The 24,091-nt window shown below is 38.7% G+C and overlaps 1 protein-coding gene across 10 annotated transcripts in view; it reads left to right on the top strand.

Moving 5' to 3' along the window:
• Positions 1-24,091, top strand: part of LOC105471353 (leucine rich repeats and guanylate kinase domain containing) — a 138,762-nt gene that overhangs the window by 56,238 nt on the left and 58,433 nt on the right. For all 10 annotated transcript variants that reach the window (XR_011621963.1, XR_981088.2, XR_003015792.2 and 7 more), the window contains 5 exons: positions 1,570-1,656; positions 3,084-3,190; positions 8,676-8,795; positions 16,780-16,876; positions 22,155-22,268. Coding sequence is in view for 6 of the 10 variants with exons in the window: in XM_011723804.3 (XP_011722106.2) it covers positions 1,570-1,656; positions 3,084-3,190; positions 8,676-8,795; positions 16,780-16,876; positions 22,155-22,268 (525 nt within the window). In the remaining 4 variants the exon portion in view is untranslated. The remainder of the gene's footprint in view (positions 1-1,569; positions 1,657-3,083; positions 3,191-8,675; positions 8,796-16,779; positions 16,877-22,154; positions 22,269-24,091) is intronic.

Genomic DNA, 24,091 nt, shown 5'->3' with positions numbered 1-24,091 from the left:
AGTGAGAGGCAATTTAAAAACATTTCTGGAAAAGTAAGAGGCAGGGTTTAAAGTGGCCAGCACACCTCAGTTTCAGATCCCTGAAGGGTGTTTGTGCATACGCATGAATGAGCATCACAAGCCCTTTGACACATGTTAATTGATTTATACACAAAACCTTCCCCCCAACATTTACACCTAAGCTTTGTACATTCACCTCATATACGGTCTCATCTATTGGGAGGGCACAAAAGTAATTGTGGTTTTTGCATTATTTTAATGGCAAAGACCACAATTACTTTTGCACCAACCTAATATATAACGGATTATCTGCTAATATCTAATGTCTTTTTTCCCCTCAAAGAGGCATAGCTTTTTACTACGAAACCTCTAATTATATTTCCAAAAGGCAGATAATCCTGATGGTAGGGAGTAACAAGGAGTTTATCTGATAAATGAATATCATTTTATTATTACAAAAATTCATAATAAACAATACAAATTAATATGAAATATTGCATATAAATAATAACAAAATAATATAAAATATTAAAGTTTCATTATTGGCAGAATTGAGACTTGTTGGAGTTAGAAGACAGGGTTGAAGTCACTGGCCACGGGATCTTAGATGAGATGCTTCACCTTTCTGAGGCTTGGTAGCCTTTAGAAATGAGGATAATCTGGAAGCCATTATCCTCAGCAACCTAACACAGGAACAGGAAACCAAATACTGCATGTTCTCACTTATAACTGGGAGCTGAACCATGAGAACACATGGACACAGGGAGGAGAACAATGCACCCTGGGGCCTGTCGGGGGCCAGGAGCAGGGAGAGCATAAAGATAAATAGCTAATGCATGCGGGGCTTAATACCTAGGTGATGGGTTGATGGGTCCAGCAAACCATCGTGGCACACCCTTACCTGTGTAAGAAACGTGCACGTCCTGCACATATATCCCAGAACTTAAAATTAAATTATTATTATTATTTTATTTTTTTTTTTTTTTTTGAGACAGAGTCTTGCTCTGTCACCCAGGGGCTGGAGTGCAGTGGCGCGATCTCGGCTTACTGCAAGCTCCACCTCCTGGGTTCACGGCATTCTGCTGCCTCAGCCTCCTGAGTTGTTGGGACTACGGGCACCCGCCACCACGCCTGGCTAATTTTTTTGTATTTTTAGTAGAGATGGGGTTTCACCGTGTTAGCCAGGATGGTCTTGATCTCCTGATCTTGTGATTCATCCGCCTTGGCCTCGCAAAGTGCTGGGATTACAGGCGTGAGCCACCTCGTCCGGCCAATTAAATTAAATTTTAAAAAAAGAAATGAGGGTAACCCACCTGTTCTGTTAATCTCTAATCTCACAGGGAGATTAACAAGAGTGTACACTTGAAGACCTTTATAAGTTACAAGGCACAGTCTGCATTAAGTTAATGTAAGGGAACTGGGAAGTGTGAAATGCATAGCCCTGTGAGGGTGTGTGTGGGAATGATGAGGTAGCAGGTGAAAGGCCCAAGCTCATGAAAACCCAATGTTGGTGCTTGTTATTTTGGGAAAAGGAAGGCAACTGAGCAGTCCTCTTAATATTTTAAATAGGAAAAGTCTGAATATTGGTTCTCCGTAATTTTTATGCTTCTGCGATTAACAGAATTAGATCAGAAGAAGATTAAAGTGGAAGAAAAGGTATGTAATCATGTCATACCATTACCATTGTGTTTATGGGTTAATATGCTCAAAAGCTCGTGTTGCCTGCTGTGGAAGCAATATAATCAGTAAATAAGACACATAACAATATGTACATTAATTCATTTAGGGAATGTTTCCTTGTCTTAGGATCTGTTTGTTTAACCCTCTGCAAAGGTGAGTATCAACACAAATGTAGTGAAAGGCCTGATGACTTGCTGTTAGTACAGTGAAGAGGTTGGCCGTAGGGAACAGAAGCAACACTCCACTTATATAGGTCATAGCTTTATGTCAGACTATCAGTTTGAAAAACTATCCTATTTGGAAGGTGTGTGATTCTATCTGTGTTACCTGAAAAATTCATTTAACAACAAAATGTACTATAATGTCACTCTACCATATAATCGAAAGGTACTCAAATAAATCACTACTCTGATATTTTAAATCCTTAATTCTGCTCTTTAAAATAATGATTCATCTAGTCACAGAATTCCAGAATAACCAGACCTTGAATGCTAGCACCTGCCTCCCTGCTTTTCAAACTCATGGTCACTGCTTTGTCTTGCTTTAGTGGTTGGTGACAGCCAAAATCTCTACTAATGAAGGATTTCTTACACTGGATGCAAATTTGAAATGGGAATGAAAACAGGTATAAATATGTAGAGAGGCACGTATTCCATCTCATAAATGCCTTTCTGAAATCTTGGTTAAAAATAGTTACAGATGCCAGACTGTCATTATTCTCACACTCAAAGGTACTTATTAGATTCCTCTTTTCCTTTAACATTTTGCAAAAGGAATACAATTTAAAACTATGTATTAAGTAAAGATATGGCATATGGTAGATGAGGATAATGTATTTAGAAGAATGGGAAAGACAAGGGGATGGAGAACTGTACATTATGAAGAAAAGGCCCATATCCTTGAATGAAGAAAGTTATGCTAAATGAAGAGGAAGTTTTGGTAGAATTTGAGATTGTGGGAATTGTTCTTGGTGAGATGGTATGAGGAAAACATTCCCCACGCATCAAAACCTGGAATCTACAGCTATAAGTTTTATTCATTTTTCACATATTAAAAGTTGGAATGTTTACTATATTAAAAGTAATCATAGGCTTTAGAGGGGCTGTGGGTTTTTGTTTGGTGGTTTTCTTTTTTTTTGTCATTTTCCCTCCCAAACCAGGCAGTATAAAGAAGTAGGAGATCAAAAGACTCCACTCAATATTTTAAAATAATTATCATTTCTTAAATTTTAGGAAAATTAGCATAAACATGAAGACTGAATACTAACATTCATGGGCGTGTGTTAAATTATTTTGTATACCTGGCTGCATGTATACAACATTTCATTAAGGAAAAATTCAAGCTTCGTCTTCTTTTTAGAAACAAAACTTTTTTTCCCTTTTACATCTCTAATTCTGGAAAAGGTTTCAGCAGTGAATAAATATGATCCTCCCTTTGAAGTGCTTGCAGCTCAAGACCACCTGACCCATGTTGTCAACAGCGTGATGCAGCCGCAGAGGATCTTTGACAGGTATTTATTAGGAATCCACAGGCCAGAATTCAGGGTGAGCAAGCACAAGACAGCCTCATCATTTCCCCTAGCCCTCTATTTTGTGACCCCTTTATTTCCGATAAATGCTGCTTTTTACCCTTCTCTCAGGGAAAGGGCCAAGTCTTTATTTGATAGATGATATTGTCTCCGTTATGGTATATTATTAATATCATGTACTTGCAATGTGCTGCTTGCTTGCTGGTATTTTCCCAAGCATGGTGATGAGTTGATTCATCTTCACTAGTTTGTCTGGTCCCTTGTATGGTGGCCATTCTGTGCCATACAACACTGAAATCTTTGGGGAAAAAAAAAAAGTCAATTTTTCTGCCTTATGAGAGAAACACAGACCTTAACCTTAACAGAAAATTGTGATAATTTATATCCATTGTAAATTTTCCCTCAGCTGTGAGTGAATGCTAAATACCCTTGCCAAAGACTGTTCCATGAATTCACATTATTAGGGAGTCCCTTAGAAGGAAGCCCAGCTAGCCTAAGGGAAACCCGAAGCAGTCTTTGCACTAAGCTGCAATAAACTCAGTAGGGAGGAGTCACCCAGCTCGATGGAGCACATGAACAGAGTCTCTCACCTCTGAATTCGAAGACAGATTTACCATGCTTTCTCCATATCTTTTTAAAACAATCTGTTGGAGCAGATGGCCATATATGCTATAAGTATAATGGAGAAATTCTATCAATACCCAAAGGCATTTTAAAAATACTTGTAAAATCTCTTGGGTATAAATGGCTTCTCTTCTTCATGTGGTATTTGCTCCTGTACTTCACATGGCTGGTTTCCCACAGAGAGCAAAATGTTTTATTTTGCAACCCAGGACATGATTTTTACATATAATTTAATAATGTAGACATTGACAGTTTTACGTGTTTATGGTGGCCCTCTAGGTGAAATGAGTTATCATTTATTTACATGCATCTGGAAAAGCACATTTGATTCAAAAGAGGGGCATTTATCTCCTCATTGTATTTCTTTTCTAGTTTATGGTATTGCTAGTTGTTTCATGCTTTAGGGTACACTTAAATAAAAACATATATCAAAGACATTTGCAGCAGTGTTTGATAAACACATATGTCTTGATCATTTCTGGCTGTCGGGCAAACAAGAACAAAGGCCAAGTAGGCCCAGATGTTCCAGGATGGAGTGGCATTCATTGTGGAAACTCATGGACACAGGACCAGTAGCTAATGTGCAGGCCTGCAATGCCCTTCCTACTCTGTCTAGACCAGTATACCGCTCTCTGTCAGCACCAGAAGTCAAGATTCAGGAGAGGAACCCCAACCCTTGACTTTGGGACTTGTATGCTGCATTACTGGGGAATCACTGTCCCCTCTCCTGGTAAAATTGAGGTGAGGATACAGTATTAAAATGACACGACCAAACCTTGACTCTGGTCTGGTAGTCATGATAGAGACTTCTGATATGAGAAGGTTCTCCAGACTCATCTTGTACATGTCCTGTCCCAAATCTGTAATCAGCCTTTTCTGCAAGAAGCTCCAGTTTTAGTGAAAAGTAGTATTTCCCATTCCAGTCTGGGGGTTAAGATACTCATTGCTACCAGGCTGGTCATTTATTTTGAGGCCTTTTAGTGGAAAGAGCTAAGAATGTAAATCTTTTCATCAGTTCATCTGTCCATCCATTCATTCATCCATCCATCCATCCATCCATCCATCCATCCATCCATCCATCCATCCATCCAATCTATTTGTACCTGTCTATATTTGTTCTATCTATATCTATCTCTCTCTGTTTGGGTAGACCTACCTGTGTCTATCTATAGATAGATGGATTAAATACCTTCTGAATTCTTGATGTTTACAATTTGATTCCAAAACTACAGTTAAGCTTTTACTCAACCTCCTTGCTATTGTATGGGTATTTCCTTTTTTCCCACACCAAGAAAAGAAATCTGGTTCTAAGGGACACAAAGGAAGATGAAATTACCAAATCCCATAATTACTCATTTGAAAAAATCCTAGATTGTAGCACAATGGTATCAGAATACAAGTACTAATACTACCACCAAAATGATTCCTGAAACCATTAAAAATATTTTTTTTTTTGCCTACAATTTACCAATTCCCTCCCGTGTTTTTTATTGTGGTAAAATATATGTAACAAAATTTGCCACTGTAACAATTTTAAAGTGGACAGTTGAGTGGCATTAAGTACATTCATAATGTTAAGTAACCATCACTACCATCTGTTTCCAAAACATTTTCATTACCCCCAACAGAAACTCGGTACCCATTAAGCAATAACTCCTGGTTCTTCTCTGCTCCCAGCCTCTGATAAGCTCTAATCTACTTTTGTCTCTATGAATTTGCCTATTCTATGTATTTCATATAAGTATCAACCACCCCGTTTAGAAAATAGTGTTGTACTATATTTATATTGTCAAAACTTACAGCCATCACATACTGTGCTTTCTCCCTCTTTGCTCTCATTTAGTCTTAATTCTCTGGCTAACTACATAGTTGTTGCTCACTACCAGTTGTTACATTGATGTCCCTTGAGTCACTTTGGTTGTATGAAGCTTGTTTTCTAGTAGATTCCTTAGGAAGGGATATGGGATCAGTATCCTCTGAATTCTTGCATGTTATAATAATGTATGCCCTTTATACTTGAAAGTCATTTCTGCTAAATATAAAATTCATGACCCACACCTTTTTCCTTGAATATATTAAAAATGTTACTCCATTGTCTTTTGGCATAAAACATTGTCAAAATCTGATGATAATTTAATTTTCTTTCCCTTATAAGTAATGTGCTTTTTTTTTCTTTTTCTTTCTTTTTTTTTTTTTTGAGACGGAGTCTCGCTCTGTAGCCCAGGCTGGAGTGCAGTGGCCGGATCTCAGCTCACTGCAAGCTCCGCCTCCCGGGTTCACGCCATTCTCCGGCCTCAGCCTCCCGAGTAGCTGGGACTACAGGCGCTGCCACCTCGCCCGGCTATTTTTTGTATTTCTTAGTAGAGACGGGGTTTCACCGTGTTAGCCAGGATGATCTCGATCTCCTGACCTCGTGATCCGCCCATCTCGGCCTCCCAAAGTGCTGGGATTACAGGCTTGAGCCACCGCGCCCGGCCAGCTTTTTTTTTTTTTCTAATTGGAATTTTTTTTCTTTTTCTTTAAAGCCCAGTAATTTTACTAGACTATGTCCTGGTATTAGTTCTGGGCTGATATTTCGGATATAATGTGTGCCCTTTCAATATATAGTGATTTTTTTTGTTTTTGTTTTTGTTTTTAATTTCAGGGAAGGTTTTTTGAAGTATACCCTCTGTTTTCTGTTCCTTTGCTTTGGTTTTCATCTTCAGGAAGAAGATCTCTTTTGCTTATTTTCAATATTTGTCACTTTCTTTTTCTTAGTTATTTTTTTGAAAAAAATATATTTTGAGGTAATTGTAGATTCACATGAAGTTGTAAGAAATAATACAGAGAAATTCTATAAACCAGTCACCCAGTTTTCCTCAATGGTAATATCTTGCATAACTATAGCAGAACATTAAAACAAGGAAATTGACCAGGAAATCCACCAACCTTATCGGATTTCACCAGTTTTGCATGTACTCTTTTGTCTTTAGTTCTGTTTACCTCTGTGCAATTTTATCACATGTGTAGATTTATCTTAGCGCCTCTACAGTCAAGTTATAGAGCAGTTTCATCACAAGGATCCCTTGTAATACTCTGTAATAGCCGTAGCACCTCCCTCCCCCTCATCTTCCCTAACCCCTGGAAACCACTAATCTGTCCCTGTCTCTATCTATAATGCTGTTATTTCAAACATGTAATATAAATAGAATCATACAGTATATAGCCTTTTGGGATTGGCTTTGTTTCACTCAGACTAATTCCCTGGAAATCCATTCAAGTTGTTGCATGAGTCAATTGTTCATTCTTTCTTATTGCCATGTAGCATTCCATGGCATGGCGGTATCACCGTTACTTGAATTGTTCACCTGTTGAAAGACATCTGGACTGATTCCAGTTTTGGGTGATTGCAAATAGGGCTGTCATGAACATTCACGTCCAGGCCTTTGCGCATGTATACAGCTTCAGCCTGCCTGCTCTCGGCAGGTACACAGTGGCTGTTTTGGGGTTCACTTGCTCTCAGATCTGTCAGATGCTGCCCATTGCTTCCTTCTTCTTCCTCCTGCGTTGATTCCAGTACCACACAGGTTTTGTGGGTCCGTGGCTCTTGGTGATACCGTTTCATGTACTTATATATGTTTGCCTTAGGCTTTTGTTCTCAAGTTTTTCTGTTTTTCTGTGGGAATTCAGAGAGACTGAAAAACTATGCTCTTTCATTGTTTCCACAGACTCTACTCAGAATCTACACCTTCATCTTCACAGAATCCACACCTCAGCCATGTGGTTTTTAAAAACTTTATATTTGATTCTAGATTGCTACAATTTGTGTCATGAGTAGAGTCTAAACACATCGTTCAGTGTGTTGCAAGAGATTTTATTTTTATTTATTTTATTTTTTATTTTTATTTTTGAGACAGTTTCACTCTTATTGCCCAGGCTGGAGTATAATGGCACCATCTCAGCTCACTGCAACCTCCATCTCCCGGGTTCAAGAGATTCTCCTGCCTCTGCCTCCCAAGTAGCTGGGATTACAGGTGTGCACCACCATGCCCGGCTAATTCTGTATTTTCGGTAGAGACAGGGTTTCTCCATGTTGCCCAGGCTGGTCTCGAATTCCTCACCTCAGGTGATCTGCCTCAGCCTCACAAAGTGCTGGGATTACAGGCGTGAGCCATCACGCCCAGCTGCAGGAGATTTTATTAATGAATTCATTCTTTAGTCCAGTCTTCAGGCTTGGCAGTCAAGCCTACATTTGTATATCAGCTCTACCTGATTAACTATCACTTTGAGCAAGTTAATTAACCTCCTTGTACTTCAGTTTCTTCATACGTTAAAAGGGGATAATGACAGAAACATCTTCTTTAGCTTCTTGTGATAATTAAATGAGGTAATACATGTATGACTCTTAGAATGTTTCCTGGCACGTAGTAATTGCTCAGGTAAATTTTAGCTATTACTGTTAAGTTGGCTTTGCATATCTGCATTCTAATTCAGTAGTTATGAATATTTATCTTAACTTTACAGTCTTATTTAACTTTAACAGTCATTTCTTTCATTGATCAGTTTTGGGGAGGAATATTTCACTCTAGCAATCAAGAACCAATAAATATTAATAGTTTTCCTTTAAAAGTCATGTTAAAGCAAATTTATAGAAGTTCATATTTTACCTCATACTGTTATCTATGCTTTGAATATGATTTTTGACATATAATCAATCTGTTTCCGGAAAGGACAACTATTCTTCTACGCAGTGTCTTCTATAGCGAGTCCTCATTCAGCCGGGTTAATGATGGCCTAATGGATGTAGTTCATGTGCTTTCTCCCTGGCTGCAGTAGGAGAACTGACTCTGCTCCTGTGTTGTAGCACTCTTCCCAGCCTGGATGCCCCTTATCCCATGCTGATACTAGCTGGTCCTGCAGCTTGTGGGAAACGAGAACTTGCCCATCGCCTCTGCAGACAGTTTAGCACTTACTTCAGATACGGGTAAGTTTGTTTATTGGCTTGTTAAGACTTGGAAATTTATCTGAATTATTGGAGGTATCAATAGTTCATTTCTAGTAAAATCTCTGATATTGCTAATGTTGGCTATTAATTTTAAGCAAGTTCAGAAATGTACAAAACAACTTAATATTTAAGTTACACTTTATAGCAAAACCAAAAGTGGTAAGTAAATTGAATGGTCAATAGATATTAACTCTTGGTAAGGACAGAGCACCATGCGAATATTAATCCTTGACGGTAAATTATTGATAAAATTGGATCAATGTGATTACCTGGTTTTGGAACGATAGAATCTTGATTCTTGTGCCATTCTAATCAATACGGTAAAGATGATTGCTAAAGTATACTTCTAGCAATAGAAGAACTTACCATATAGCAGGAAGAAACAAAATAATTTTTCTTTTTTTGAGACGGAGTCTGGCTCTGTCACCCAAACTGGAGTGCAGTGGTGCGATCTCCACTCACTGTAAGCTCCGCCTCCCGGGTTCACGCCATCCTCCTGCCTCAGCCTCCCAAGTAGCTGGGACTTCAGGTGCCTGCCACCTCACCCAGCTAATTTTTTGTACTTTTAGTAGAGACGGGGTTTCACTGTGTTAGCCAGGATGGTCTCGATCTCCTGACCTCGTGATCCGCCCACCTTGGCTTCCCAAGTGCTGGGATTACAAGTGTGAGTCACCACGCCTGGCCAAAACAAAATAATTTTTCTTTTGTGAAGCAGACAGTAAACATACAGCAATGACTCCCCTGTTCCCCACAAAAATAAGCAAGCAAACCAGCATAGCTCATTCATGCTGTTCCCCACCTTTTCCATAAAAGGCTTATCAGCTTCTTTGTCATTTATTATACTGTAATATACACTGTATTTTTTTTAACTTTAATTTTCCAAATGCTTAACTTGATTCAGTTTCAGCCCAAATCACCCTCCAGGGTTTGAAAATAAACATCTTTTTAATTAAGCATAATGGCATTTGAAGGCAGGCTTCTCCTGTTGCCTTGCAGTATGACAGCGTGAATCACCATGTTGTGATGTGTGATGGGCAGATCTGTGTTCAGGAACAGACTGTCCTGTCTGAGCTTGGAACATGTGCCAACAGCACTTGAGCTTCTTTGTCTCTGACAGGTCTTCCTCTTTTGAGGTATATTTCAGGAGGAAGGAAGAAGGGGCAGCAAGTTTTTCTTTTTCTTTCCTTCAGGTTAGCATTCAATACACTTCAAGTTTTCTGGAGCAAATATTTTGCTTAGTGATGTCTTAATGACCCAGTTAAAATAGAGGAACATATCCAAAAACTAGAACCATCAGAACACACACACACACACACACACACACACAAAACTCCAACGGAGTTTAAAAAGTTTTTTAGAGCCTGAGGATAGTAGCTTATGCCTTTAATCCCAGTTCTTTGGGAGGCTGAGGGGTGCGGATCACTTGAAGCCAGGAGTTCGAGACCAGCCCAGCCAACGTGGCAAAATCCCGTCTCTACTAAAAGTACAAGAATTAGCTGGGTGTATTGGCACACACCTGTAATCCCAGCTGCTTGGGAGGCTGAGACATGAGAATCCAAGATTGTGCCACTGCACTTCAGCCTGGGCAACAGAGCGAGACTTAGAAAGAATAGTTAAGTTGAAGTGAATGGAAGTAACTGAAGTACCAAATAATGTTGGCTTCATCAGTTTTTACACAGTCTCATAAGTAGTTAATAAGATGAATTTAATGTAGGCTTTTATTAATTTATAATTAAAATAACTTGTGCAGCCATTCATGTCTCTACTCTGCCCTTTGTTGTAAATAGTTTGAGTAAAACAAGTTACCTTTGAAATAAATAAATACATATATATATATGTTTTCTGTTACTAAAAAAAAAAAAAGATTTTTTTCAGAGGTTTTGGAGACTCAAATTTAGAATTGTCTGTCATCTCTTAAACTGGTTTCCTCTTGTATTTTTTATGTATGGCAAATAAATTACTTTTAGATTAGTGGTGCCTGTCAGTGAACTGAGGATGTGACTACGAAGATATATAGGACAGCCAGAAAAATAAGCGCAAATTATTTCCTAATGCTATTACAAAACAAAAAAATTCCTTCCTTGAAGCTACACATGTTCAAACAATGTAAACACTATTTCAAACAGGTCCATTTATTTAGATATTTAAAATTACATCCTTTATTTGAACAACTCTAGGCCACAAACACTATGGAATAATTTATTGATTAATATATTTTAAATACCCTGAAGTAACAAAAATAAATTAAAAGTTAATGTTAGAATAAAAATATAGAGTACATTATGTTTCTGTGGATGTACTGAACCTGTTTTAAAAGATAAGCTGAACACAATGAATGGAAGGTCAAACTAGGGCAAAAGAGTATATGCTATTTTCTAATGCATAAATTTGGAACTTTTTAGCAAACCAAAGTGACCTATGAGGAACCAAGGTTTTCTCCAGTTCCTTTCACATCTCTGATACCAGTTATGTAGCAAATGATTGGTAGCCCAGTCCTGTTTATTTCTTTGTGATATGCTACTGCCAAGACATGCTTTGTTGGATATGTTTTTAGAGGTGCTTATTGACTCATCATCAAGATTTGGAGCCAATTTGCCCTTACATTCTTATCTGGCGAGGCCTCCCAATTACTCATTTTCATTAAATCTTTTATTTCCCTAATTAGAATGCTTATCCATCATGCTTGTGATGAGTTGATTTAATGTCTGCTTTCCTTACTTGTATGTAGCCCATTGAGGGTAGGGCTCATGTCAGCCTTGTTCACCATTGAGTTCTCAATGCCCAGTATATGGCCAGACACTTAATATGTGTGTAATAAATATTTGTTAAATAACTGACTGACTGACTGATTGAGTAAATGGTTGGCTGAATTAATGGCATTGTGAGCAACAGATCATAGAAATGACTACAATAAGAAGCATGGGTGATTTTCCCCAGCCTCCACTGATGGAGCTATGCAGAGATGAATGGATTCATCCACTTGTTCATTCTTTCAATGAATACTTATTGATTTCCTCTCTTGTGCTAGTCCCTGAGGGTACAGCAGGAACAAGATTGGTGAGGTCGTTGCCTTAATGAAATCTGTAATCTAATGGGGGACTCAGACCTTAGATAATTAGTGCTATATGAAATTTAGGTGGAGGCACAAGATGGCCAAACAGAATCCTAAAATTAGCTTCATGCTCCAGTTACTGCTGCCACTACTATTTTTCTCTTCTGGCTGGAATTAGCGGTGAGTAGAAAGATACTCCTAACTGCCCCCCTCCCAACTACAAACTCATTCATCTACCTCCCTCAGAGGTTCAGAAGCACCATCCAACCATTCACTGTCATCCTCATGAAGGCAGAGGTCAAGGTTTGTTCAATGGCAGATTATTCTAAGAATTTCATCAAGGCATGGATAAAAGACTATGCATCAGATGAAAAAGGGTGTTAGGTAGTTACTTTATCCATTGAGAAAGTAAGATAGTGCTACCATTATATGCAGCAACTTTCTAGTTAAAATTTAAAAATAAAACCAAAGCACCTTCTCACATTCTCAAGGGCAAGTCATTGCTCTTGTTTAGATTTTCTTTTCTATTATTCTTTATCCAACATAAGTTTTATTGATTTTTAATTATGTAAAAAGAAAAAAGGCATGAATAGAGTCTCATGGTGAAACATAAAAGCATTTACAAAGGCACTTTCTCCACCATTTGCTTGAATCATTTCTTTCCCTCTTCCTCGTTTAATTTTTTCCTGGTATTTTACTTCCTTTCTAAATTGCATCGACCCAATATCGAGACATTCAATGACATTTTCGCACACTAAGTTGCATATCCAGTTATATAAATGTTGAAAACGTAACTCAGTCACATAACAAATATTGGTGTGGCTGAGAGATTTTTGCTGTGGTTAGGTTTTGATTTTACTATTTGTTCTTGGTTTTAGAAATATGTTTAGAAATATGTTGGAAAAAAAGTAGAATTAGTAGTAGTATTCTAATACTTTCTTTACCAGTATTAGTTACGGGTGACCTGGAGATATGCATTTACTTTCTTCAAAGTCTCTCTATTGATTTCTAGCTGAGCACCCACGAATCAGTGACTTCCTGGAAAAGTGCCGGATAATGAGGGCAACACAAAACAGTATCAGCATGCCTGTCTATCTTCTAGATTTAAGGCCATGAAAGTGATCTGAATGGCCCTGAAAGAAAAACTTTATTCTTTTTTAGATCATTATTTTATAGCCATCTCTATTTTCATAGGCTTCTTATGAGGTTGACTACTAAATATATTTTATTTTTAGCATTGTAATACAGTAAAATAAAAGACCACAGATATTTAGCTACATGAGATGATATGAGCTGCAGCAATCTAAATGCAGTCTCAGCTAATGTGTCTGTTTATACACATGTGACAAATTTGTAGAATGGTTCATTTATTCATTCAGTATTTATCGAGCAAATGCTACATGTGGGTGATGAAACTGAAATGAACAGGTATGGGTCTTCTCCTCCTGGCAGCTTACAAAGTAGTATGGGATTTAAACAGGTCAATGCTCACAAGATAGTTTGATGGGTGCTATGATGAGGGAGGTAAAGAGCCTCTGAGATAGAAATAAAAGAGAAGTGGGAAGTGTGGCTTGAGTTGGGGGTGTATTCTAGGCAGAGAGTACAGCATTTGGCTCAGCTTGGACTATCAAGGGAGATGGCAAAAGTTAAGACTGGAAGGACAGACAGGGGTCTGGTCATAAAGGATTTCTAAACAGGGAGGGGAATGATGTGATCACATTTGCATTTTAAAAACCGTATCCTGGTGGCAGTTTGGGAAAGGGCTTAGGGAAGGAAGTCTGGAGACAAGAACACCAGGTAGAATGTAGTGACTGGTGATGGTAGCGTGAGTCAGAAAATGGTGTGTAGTTACTGAAAAGTGGGCAGAATAGTGGCTTCATGGAGTTTGATACTTAGATACAGTATGTGCTGGAATCTTTTGTGTGGAGGATTACTTAAATTGTGTCCAGCAAGCTATTGACATATATCTGCATTGGGTGTTCAGACCAATTTCATTTGCCTCCCACATTCCTCTAGTAATACCTGGGCTTTTGTGGCTACCCATTGATAGAGCTCACTTACTAATAATATGATGTGCTGTAATGTGCTTGAATTCAGATGTGCTCAGAGCCAAGCCTCTGCCTAAATATTTGCAGTAACAAGTTCATTATTTCCTGAGGCAATCTGGTTCAGAATTAAGATTCTAAATCTGCATGCTTCTGAATGACACTGAAAAAAATTCTACTTCCTCATCCACCTGCTAGCTCTTCTTAGATATCTTTTCTTCCTGTTACATTTCCCTGGATATTTTGGGATTCCATTATTTGGCCTGGCCTTCCAATTCCTTTTCCTCTTGGTCATCTCCTTTCTGTGAATTCGGTTTGGTAGTAGCTTCAGTGACACCTGGCCATGAATTGGCACCCTTAGACTTTTAGGACCAGAGTTGGAGTCTGGGGTTCATCTCTAACTCAGTCCTTTTCTGTGTCGAGTGAAATTACTGGAATTATGGCTCCTATTACAAACCATAATTTAACTAGTAAATTAATTAGTAAATAATGAACCTGCAGAAAGATTTAGACAAGGGAAAAGAAGAATTTTGAAAGTCCTGGCTCGAGCAAATTTCTTTGTCTAGAATTTGGTATCATTTTTCCTATGTAAGTTGAGTGAAATGTTGCCTTCACTGTGAAGCATTTTCTTTTTGAGATGTTCATATTTGGGCAGCATAAAACACAGTGAACATTTGTATATGTGGAAATTGGATGACAAATTCAAAAACAGATCATCTTAGGTTCTTCTTAATAGAAAGTCTGCAGTGGCTGCAGGCTCTGTCATCAGCATTCTGCACACCAGTGGAGCCATCTCTTTATTTACCTGCCTAGAAGCTTCAAATTGCTTCTTTGTTTTGTCTTTCTTTGAGAAATTCAGAAGAAATTCTTGCCACTCAATTCCTTTGTTGAGAACTGTAAGTTCAGCATAATGTGGCTATGCTAAGGGTTTGCTGCAAGGGTGCCAAGCTATTGATTTATCTTCCCTGACTGTCAAGGACGCCAATAGACAGAGGGTGTCAGGTCTCTGCTAAGGCGTGTGAAGAAATGCCAATGTATTCAAACAACAAAACAAATGCCACGGTGTTTTGACAGCCTTCTCTTAGAATGTGCTCTCTTTCCTGAGTATGTAATTTAAATATGATGTTAAGACCTTAAAATTTATTAGTACAGTTAATTCTTGAGTATAATGGAAAGGGAGCAGTGGTATGAATTATAAACATTTATTTGCCTTTGGCTTTGCAATGAAAAGTCTTTTGAGGTTGCAACTTTACTGTCTGAATTAGTATAATATTAACAAGAATTGACTTTTGAGTCATCTTGGCATTGCTGCTTAGTAGCATTCCTTAATAGCTGTTCCTCAGTTTCATTATCTATAAAATAAAAATAAGAAATAATACTTAGCTCATGGTTTTTGTAAGAAATAAATGAAATAACATGTCAAGTGTCTAGCTAGTCTCATCTCTTGTTTTATTATTTATTTATTGAAACAGGGTCTTGCTCTGTTGCCTCAGCTGGAATGCAATGGGGCAATGATGGCTCGCTGCAGCCTCAAACTCCTGGGCTCAAGTGAGCCTCACATCTCAACCTCCTGAGTAGCTGAGACCACAGGCACGTGCCACCACACCTGGCTAATTTTTAAATTTTTTTGTAGAGACAGAATCTCACTATGTTGCCCAGGCTGGTCTTGAACTCCTGGGCTCAAGCAATCCTCCTGCCTTGGCCTCCTAAAGTACAGGGATTGCAGGAATAAGCTACTGTGCCTGGCTCTCATCTCCTATTTTAAAACTACAGGAAAATCTAAAAGTCAGTTTGCATTTCCTGCACTTAACAGTGGAAGGCAGAATTATATGAATTCAAGAGTCCTGGTGGTTGGGACCACCATATTCTTGTTGTAGGACCAACACTGGCCTGCTGTGTGACCTTAGAGGAGTCATTTTTGTAGTCATCTATAAAAGGGAGTTCTTAGCAGCTGTTATCCACTTCTCATGTTTCATTTTTCATTCACTTTACAAAATTTTATCAAATGCCTACTGTGTGCCAGGCTTTGGGAATGCAGTGGTGAATAAGACATGGTCCTCCCCTTATGATTCATATGTTCTGCTGGGAAAGATGGGAAAAAAACCAGATAAATATATAAAAGAAAGCAGTTCTGGTGATAGACAGTAGTTGAGCGGTGTGGTAGGATGGGGAGGCTATTTCAGACAGTGGAGAGAAAAGGCCTCTTTGGTTGAGTTGAGACTTCTGTTCAGCACTGGCACCATGGATTGCCACAGGAGGTTTATACACAGTGTGGATATGGACCAAGCACAGGGCACATGAGACAGATTTACCCTCAAGTGGTGGAGGGGATGGGCCCTGAACATATAATTGAAATGCAATTGGCACAGACGCTGAGGCTGTGGAAATATAAAGCGATGAATAATCCAGCCATAGAGGTCAGGAAAGGATTTTTGGAGGGGTGACATTTAAACTGAGTCCTAAGAAACGAGTAGGCCAGCCAGGTGGAAGGAGAGACGGACAACCTGTGGAAAAGGCTCATACATTAAACATGAAAGCAGGTGGGTGGAAAATAGTTAAATGATAAGTATTGATTTACTTCTTAAAGTATTATTACATGATGGCAGAGGAAGAGGTTCAGAAGGTGATAAATAATAATGAGTAAGAATTTGGTATGGATGATCCAAATTTTATATAATCCTTACAGATGATAGCAACTGAATATAATCTAGCACTTTGAAACCAACATATTCTCACAAGTGTATTACTTTATGATTTATGATTTGTGGATTAACTTCATTTTTTAAAACATACTTTATACTGAAACCTTTTCCATTTTGAATTTCCAGTTAGAAATAGACTAGGATGATCTGTTTTATGATTTCAGGGCCTGTCATACCACAAGACCACCTTACTTTGGAGAAGGGGATCGAGTTGATTATCATTTTATCTCTCAAGAAGTTTTCGATGAAATGGTAAACACGGTAAGAATGTTGCCTTTGTTTTTATTGCACAAGAAATGCACGTTCTCTGGCAAAAATGTTAGGAAATAGTTATAAATAAAAAAAAAGGAAGAATTAAATTTTGTGCTTGTTATGAGAGGTGAGTTCATATTGGTTTTTTTTTTCTTAAAGTGCTTAATACATCATTCTTCACATGCTTTTTTATTTTATGGTCTCGGAGAAAATATTGTAAATTTCCAATAAAAATGAATGAGTAGGCATTTTAAGGAAATAGAACTAAAGCAGTATGAAAAATTCTTGTGATCTGTGTTTATCAGTTGCTGCTACTGTTATTAGTCAGATTTACTCAAGAAAAACAGTTCTTACAGAACCGATGGTGCACAAAGCTTGTAAATTAAGTATGTCTGGAGATTTGGCTACTTTGCCCAGAGAGTACTCTTTCTGTGTATTATCTGTGGTGCTTTCTAATTGTTTCAGCCCTAAGCACCATTTCAATATGGTGTGTCCCATTTAGTTGGCTTTTTCTGGACATGTTACCTTCCATGGTCATGTTCCTGTCTGAGTTCTCAGTCCTGGAGGCCAAGCAGTTCACTAATGCAGATGGAAGCCCTTGCTAGAAGATGGGAGATGATCCCTAATTTCTTTGAGGACTGTTTTAACAAGGTCAAGGTAATTACCATGCGTTTGTCCATTTCACAGGCACTCAGAGCAATCTTGTTTAAGTTTTGGGTTTTTTCATTGGTTTGTTTTTTACTGAAACCCTGACAATCTAGTTATTGATAGTAACTCAAAATACTCTTGTCTTTGAATTCATTTTCTTTAAAACAACTTACTTGTTCCTTCTTGGCCTTCACATACAAAGGTAACCCTCATAATCCTAGCATGTTTTATCTGTTGAAAGTATATGCTAATGTAAATATGTATCTGCCCATGACTTCAGTTAAACTGAAAGAGGAGTTCATATTTTCATCACGACCAATGAATCGGTAAACCTTTTGTTTTTACTTCACCATGGCCCTTATTGTTTATATCTTCATTGTTTCTATCACCAAGTAAATCCTACACCACTTCCTTTTCTTTTCTGAAGCCCACTGAACTATCAGATGAGGGACTCATCTGTGTTTCTGCTTTTGAAAGATTACCACCCACCTGGTGATTCCCTTATAGCTGTATATCCTCTTCCCTCTTTCCCCTTCTTTTTCCTTCTTCCTTCCTCTGTTCCCACCCCCAAAATAATGGACCTGGCTTATTCTTCATTGTACAAAATCATGGACCATTTCAGCATAGGCTTTGCAGTTTCTATGAGTTTAATTTTGAATGGCCAACTCTATACATGGTGCATGTTTTCTGGACTTCTCTTGTGTTTGTGGAGACATACAAGTGAGAAAAACATATGATCCCTGTTTTCCTCTAACCTTGTCAAAAGAACATCTTGGAAATTCTTTATAATTTTCTCTCCTAGGGCTATATTTTGGCAGTTCAGTTTAATTGATTAAGAATACTCTGGGATTTTGTTTCTAAAAGCCTCAATAGAGATTTGAGAAGTTATCTTGATATTAGTAAGAAGCATTCTCTTAGGACTCTTTAGGTTGAAAGACAACTAGTTCCCAAAATTAATGTTAATTTCTCTTGTTGGAGTATGAGGCATTTTCTTCTCATGTCAGCTCATCTGTTCTCAGAACCCCATCTGCTCTCTGGTGTTTCATACCTTATCAGATCTGTAATCTAGTCTGGTTCAATTCCTAGTCTAAAAAGTCACTACACTTCTATACTATATTTAGTCTTAGAATTGTACTACCTCTACAAAAATCCTCCTGTGTTTGAGAAGTACTTATTTTTACAGATTCTGATAATATATACATATACTTCAGGATAACATAATTTTCTTGAACTTGAATTGTGCCTCTGATCTCTTTTCCTTTAATGTAAGCTTGAAACTGTTTCATGAAGAGAAACAAACTTAGAGATGACAAACTCATGACACATTGTCAGCTTTGCCAATCACCCACAGACACTCAGCCCTCTGTACACAGAACCCCCCTCTACACAGTAGCCACCCAGACAGCCTGCCCACCATCCTCCATTACAGCAGGCCCACTGACGGACAGCCTTGGCACACCCTTACTGTGGACAGTCACACCTTCCTGCTCTGACAGGTACAACACATAGACCTGCATACCCTCCCCAACACAGGTGCCTCCTTCATCCCGTCAGATACTTCCCCCACAACACACAATCACCCCCCTAACATGCCTGCAGATATGAGAACCCTTTTTATGGACACATATATAGTCCCCACAGAAACTCTCCCTCTCCTGCAGAAATCAAACCACAGACCCTGAGGTTTCTGGAGTAAGACTATTGCTATTTATTAGGAAATCCACATGCAGCAAGAAACCAAAGTAGCATCACCAGCCAGAATGGGGTGGAGGGAAACCACTTAATCCCAATTCTTAACAAACTTGTAATGGAGTCTTTTTTATACCTATGTACTATGCAAGGTTCCTCCCAACTCTACGTCTCTACATCTTTCTAGAAAATGGGTTTGTTTGGTTTTTTTTTTTTTTTTGATCCACAGTGGAAGGTCCTTATACGTGTGAATAAACAAACTTACAGTATATATCTGAAAAGGAATTCAAGTATACATTTTGAAAACAGGGTGAGTCATAGAGTGTTAGTCAGGGTTCTCCAGAGAAATAGAATAGGATGTGTATATGTATAGAAAGAGATTTAGGGTTGGCCTCACACCTATAATCCCAGCACTTTGGGAGGCTGAGGCGGGAGGATTGCTTGAACCTAGGAGTTTGAGACCAGCCTGAGCAACATAATGAGACCTTATCTCCTCAAAAAATAAAAAATTAGCCTGGTGTAGGGTTTCATGCCTATAGTTTCAGCAACTCAGGAGGGCTGAGGCAGGAGGATTGCTTGAGCCCAGGAGGTCAAGGCTGCAGTGAGTTATGATTGCCCCATTGCACCCCAGCCTGTGTAACACAGCAAGAACCCATCTCTTAAAGAGATTTAGTATAAGGAATTGGCACACATGGGTTATGGGAACTGGCAAATCCAAATCTGCAGTGTGAGATGGGCAGCCAGGAAATCCCAATGGGTTCACCTTGCCCACTGCCTAGACAGAGCCGATTTATCAAGACAGCGGAATTGCAGTAGAGAAAGAATAATTTACACAGGGCCAGCTGTGCAGGAGACCACAGTTTTATCATTACTCAAATCAATCGCCCTGAGCATTTGGGGATCAGAGTTTTTAAGGACAACTTAGTGGGTCGGGGGAAGCCAGCGAGCCGGGAGTGCTGATTGGTCAGAGATGAAATCACAGGGAGTCAAGCTGTCTTCTTGTACTGAGTCAGTTCCTGGATAGGGGCCACAGGATCAGATGAACCAGTTTATCAATCTGGGCGGTGCCAGCTGATCCATCAAGTGCAGGCTCTGCAAAATATCTCAAGTGCTAATCTCAGGAACAGTTTGGGGAGGGTCAGAATCTTATAGCCTCCAGCTGCATGACCCCTAAACCATAATTTCTAATCTTGTGGCTAATTTTTCAGTCCTACAAAGGCAGTCTAGTCCCCAGGCAAGAAGGAAGTTTGTTTTGGGAAAGGGCTGTTATCATCTTTGTTTTAAAGTGTAAACTAAGTTCCTCCCAAAGTTAGTTCAGCCTGTGCCCAAGACTGAACAAGGACAGTTTGGAGGTTAGAAGCAAGATGGAGTCAGTTAGGTTAAATCTCTTTCATTGCCTCAGTCATAATTTTGCAATGGAGGTTTCAGTGGTGCAGATGAAATCCAAAGGCTGATCATTTTGTTCTATTGAGGTCTTCAACTGATTGGATAAAGTCCACCTATATTATGGGTGGCAGTCTGCTTCCTTGAAGTTCCCCAATTTAAATGTTCATCTCACCCCAAACATCTTCCAAGTTGACACATAACACTAACCAGCAGATGCAATAAACAAGATAAAGTGTCTCTCTGAAAGGAGAGCCAGATGTATATCTATATAGGTTTTATATATATATATAGAGAGAGAGAAAAGGAGTCACATTTATATATATATATAAAAGGGGTCACAGTATTTGTTCCAAATAACAAAGAAAGTATGACTTTGAAGGAATAAAATAGTAAGGATATTTATTGTTGAGTTTTTAACTTTTTGAATACATAACATAAACTTCTTTTGATTATGGGGGATGTAGATTTTCCTCATCACCCACAGCAGACACATTGCCCAGAGACCCATCCCCCAACCTCAAAAGACACCCTATGCCTTCTGGTCTCTGACCTCTCTTCCCTGACAGACAGCCCATCTGTGTACCCTCACATTTCCAGAACATCTGGGGCCAGGACGCAGGGCAGCAATAGACCCAGCTGCTACTGTTCTTAATGCTGTCACCGCCATTTGATGGGATTCAGTGCAGCCCTGGAAGTTTTCACTTCATTGTTCATTTCAAAATCACGTATATGAGAAGTCACACTTGCCAAGATCATCCAAATTTTTATTCCTTCTGTTGTCATCAGTTACGCAGTTTAGATTTGACGTAGTGGTTTAATGAATATAGTATTGCCAAAGAAAAAGTCACAGACAATTTTGAGAGACGTGTTTTTACTTGCCTTTTTTTTCCCCAAGGGAATACAGTTTTTGGAAGAACTGAGCTTCCAGAATACAGACAGAGGCATCATTTATAGTTCAAATGGCTATAGGGCAGATACCAATTCTGTTGGATAACATTTGGGGCAGTTTCAGTAGAAAGCTATCTTTATGAGGAAAAACAGGATGGGTCTGCTTTTTCAAAGCTTTTAGGATGTCCCTGTAATTCATGGCCTTCCGGAATTATCTATAACTCATGGCTTATCTTGGAATGCAAGGCTGTTGGAAATGGAGGCCTTTTCTGGGTTGCCTGGTGTGCTGGCACAGCTGAAATGGCGGCGGTAAAGAGCAGGCCATTAGTTTTGTTCTCTCAGTAATGAAGGTTTTGGTGCGAGTTTGACAGGAAGTGGGTAAGTAAACAAAATAGTCTATTTTACCATATGCTGCAGTGCCTTAACACTCCTCAACATTTTGTCAGCAGATTATTTCTAAAAACCTATTTTTTTTTGTCAGCTGAGAATTCTGAATAAATTTCTCTGTCACAGTTTGAAATTAAGTTTCATGTACCCCATTGTCATCCGTATGCAGTTGCTAAAATTTGTAAGGTTTTTGAAATTATTTAGAATAAGACATCAAATGATTTTAGTTGTGATCAAATTCCATGATGGCTGCTGTTATATGAAAATCTTTGTTCTTCTCGAATTCCAGGGGAAATTCATTGTAACATTTAGTTATGGTAATCACAAGTATGGATTAAATAGGGACACTATAGAAGCTATCGCAAGAGATGGTTTGGCAAGCTGTGTTCATATGGAAATAGAAGTAAGTGTTTTTCATTCCACCAATTAATGTGTGTGTAGTTTGTGTGAGTGTGGTGGGTATGTGTGTGTGTGTATGTGTGTGTGTGTGTATATATATATAAATTTTTTATTGATACATAATTGAGGTACATATTTGAGGTTGGGGAGGGGGTTACAATGCACAGGCAACACATTGCCAGACACAAGATAAGATATTCCATTTATAATTAGTATGGGGGGCAAGACACGTGAAACATTAAGTGACAGGAGTTAGGTTACAATACAAGAAATTGCACAGATATTGTGAGTGTAACTGCCACTCGAGCTTTATTTTCTGTTATTTCCTCACTAAATGCTCCTTTTTCTTTTTAGAGCATGGCCTCTGTTTATATAAAAGACTGTAGATAAAGCCTGATTTGTAGAGTGTGGAACTGGTTCCCCATGCCCTAGGACAATGACAGCCCCATGCGGTCAACTTTGTTCCTTCGTTCTACATGAGATGTGTGAGCTGTGCTGCCATTTAACTGCAGTTGCTCACTGGGTGTAATATTTTCATACTTCTGGCAATGTAGACCTGTAGATGTCAGAGATTTTTCTCTCTACCCCGACACCGTGTCTTCCCCCAACAATGATCTATAATTAGAGTATATAGAAGCTTCTCCAAAATTAAGATCCGGAGTAAAACTATGAATATCCCACTCATTTATTTTTTAAAAATATAGCTTTATTGCATACTTGGAACCTTCAAAGATAGTTGACTGTTTTTTCAAGATCCTTTAACTGAGCAGTATGACACTTTTGGAATTAAAAAGAAAGCAATTATAAAACTAATTCAATTAGACCAAACGTACAGAAAACAAAACCTAGGCAAATTGGGTGCATAATCCTTTGATGTCAACTCTGAATCTTTCTTTTTTCCTCTGTGACTTCACACAGTAGGAGACTGCAATTCCCTTTTGACTCTTTGTGTTGGTGTAAGCGTTTCCTAGCTTACATATTTCTTCCAGCTCTTTAACTTTCCTGACTTAGACTGTTTCAAATCTTATTTCTCTGTGATTAATTGGTTTTGTATCTTTAAGGAGAGTTTTCTTTGTTTCTATAATAACTAGCAAAAATAAAAGGTCTTTTCTAAAAAATTTATTCATTTGACAAGGCAGAAACAAAAATTAATGCATTTGTGAGTCCAGAAACTCTCCATCCTTTCTATCTATCTTTCTATGGTCCAACAGTTATCTGAGGAGTGGCTCCTGTTTCACTCTTTTTCTCCCTGGGAGTTCACTCCTACCCATTTCCAGGAGGTTGAGTCTATAATCCATGCTTTATTCCCCTGATTCTCCCCAGCTGAAGTATTATTCCAGACTGCCCTGGCCATTGACTCGGAAATTGTTTTGGAAATAGCCTGTATTTCTTCCAACTGAATTTTTAAAACAAAGATTTTGAACATTGAGTGAAACTGATTGAGATGGAAGGGACTTTAGAGTCCATTTGGAATGGCTCTTTCATTTCACCCACGAGGAAACTGATAGCCAGAGAACTTGAAGGATTCGTGCAGAGTCTACAGGAGCCGGAGAGCTGCAGTTGTGACCAAGCCCTCCAGACTCAGACCAGTCAGTTCCTTACACAGTTCCACGCTGTGATCTCCTGGTCTGCAGGCTACCAGGAGCTTGGCCTTCCCAACCAGGGTGCCGATTTAGCTGCAGAAAGGGTCCCAAGATGATGACAAAGGGGTCACAGAAGAGTCTTTTCTCCCTGGTAAGATCTCTGTCTCCTAGTGCTCCACAGAAGCTTTTTGAAATATAGAATTGAAATTACCTTTCTGTAATAAAGTTGCAATATTGCTATGAA

This window comes from Macaca nemestrina, chromosome 4 (genome assembly GCF_043159975.1).
Source record: "Macaca nemestrina isolate mMacNem1 chromosome 4, mMacNem.hap1, whole genome shotgun sequence".
In the NCBI taxonomy this organism is placed as follows: domain Eukaryota; kingdom Metazoa; phylum Chordata; class Mammalia; order Primates; family Cercopithecidae; genus Macaca; species Macaca nemestrina.
This window is presented reverse-complemented; position numbering and strand designations above follow the sequence as displayed.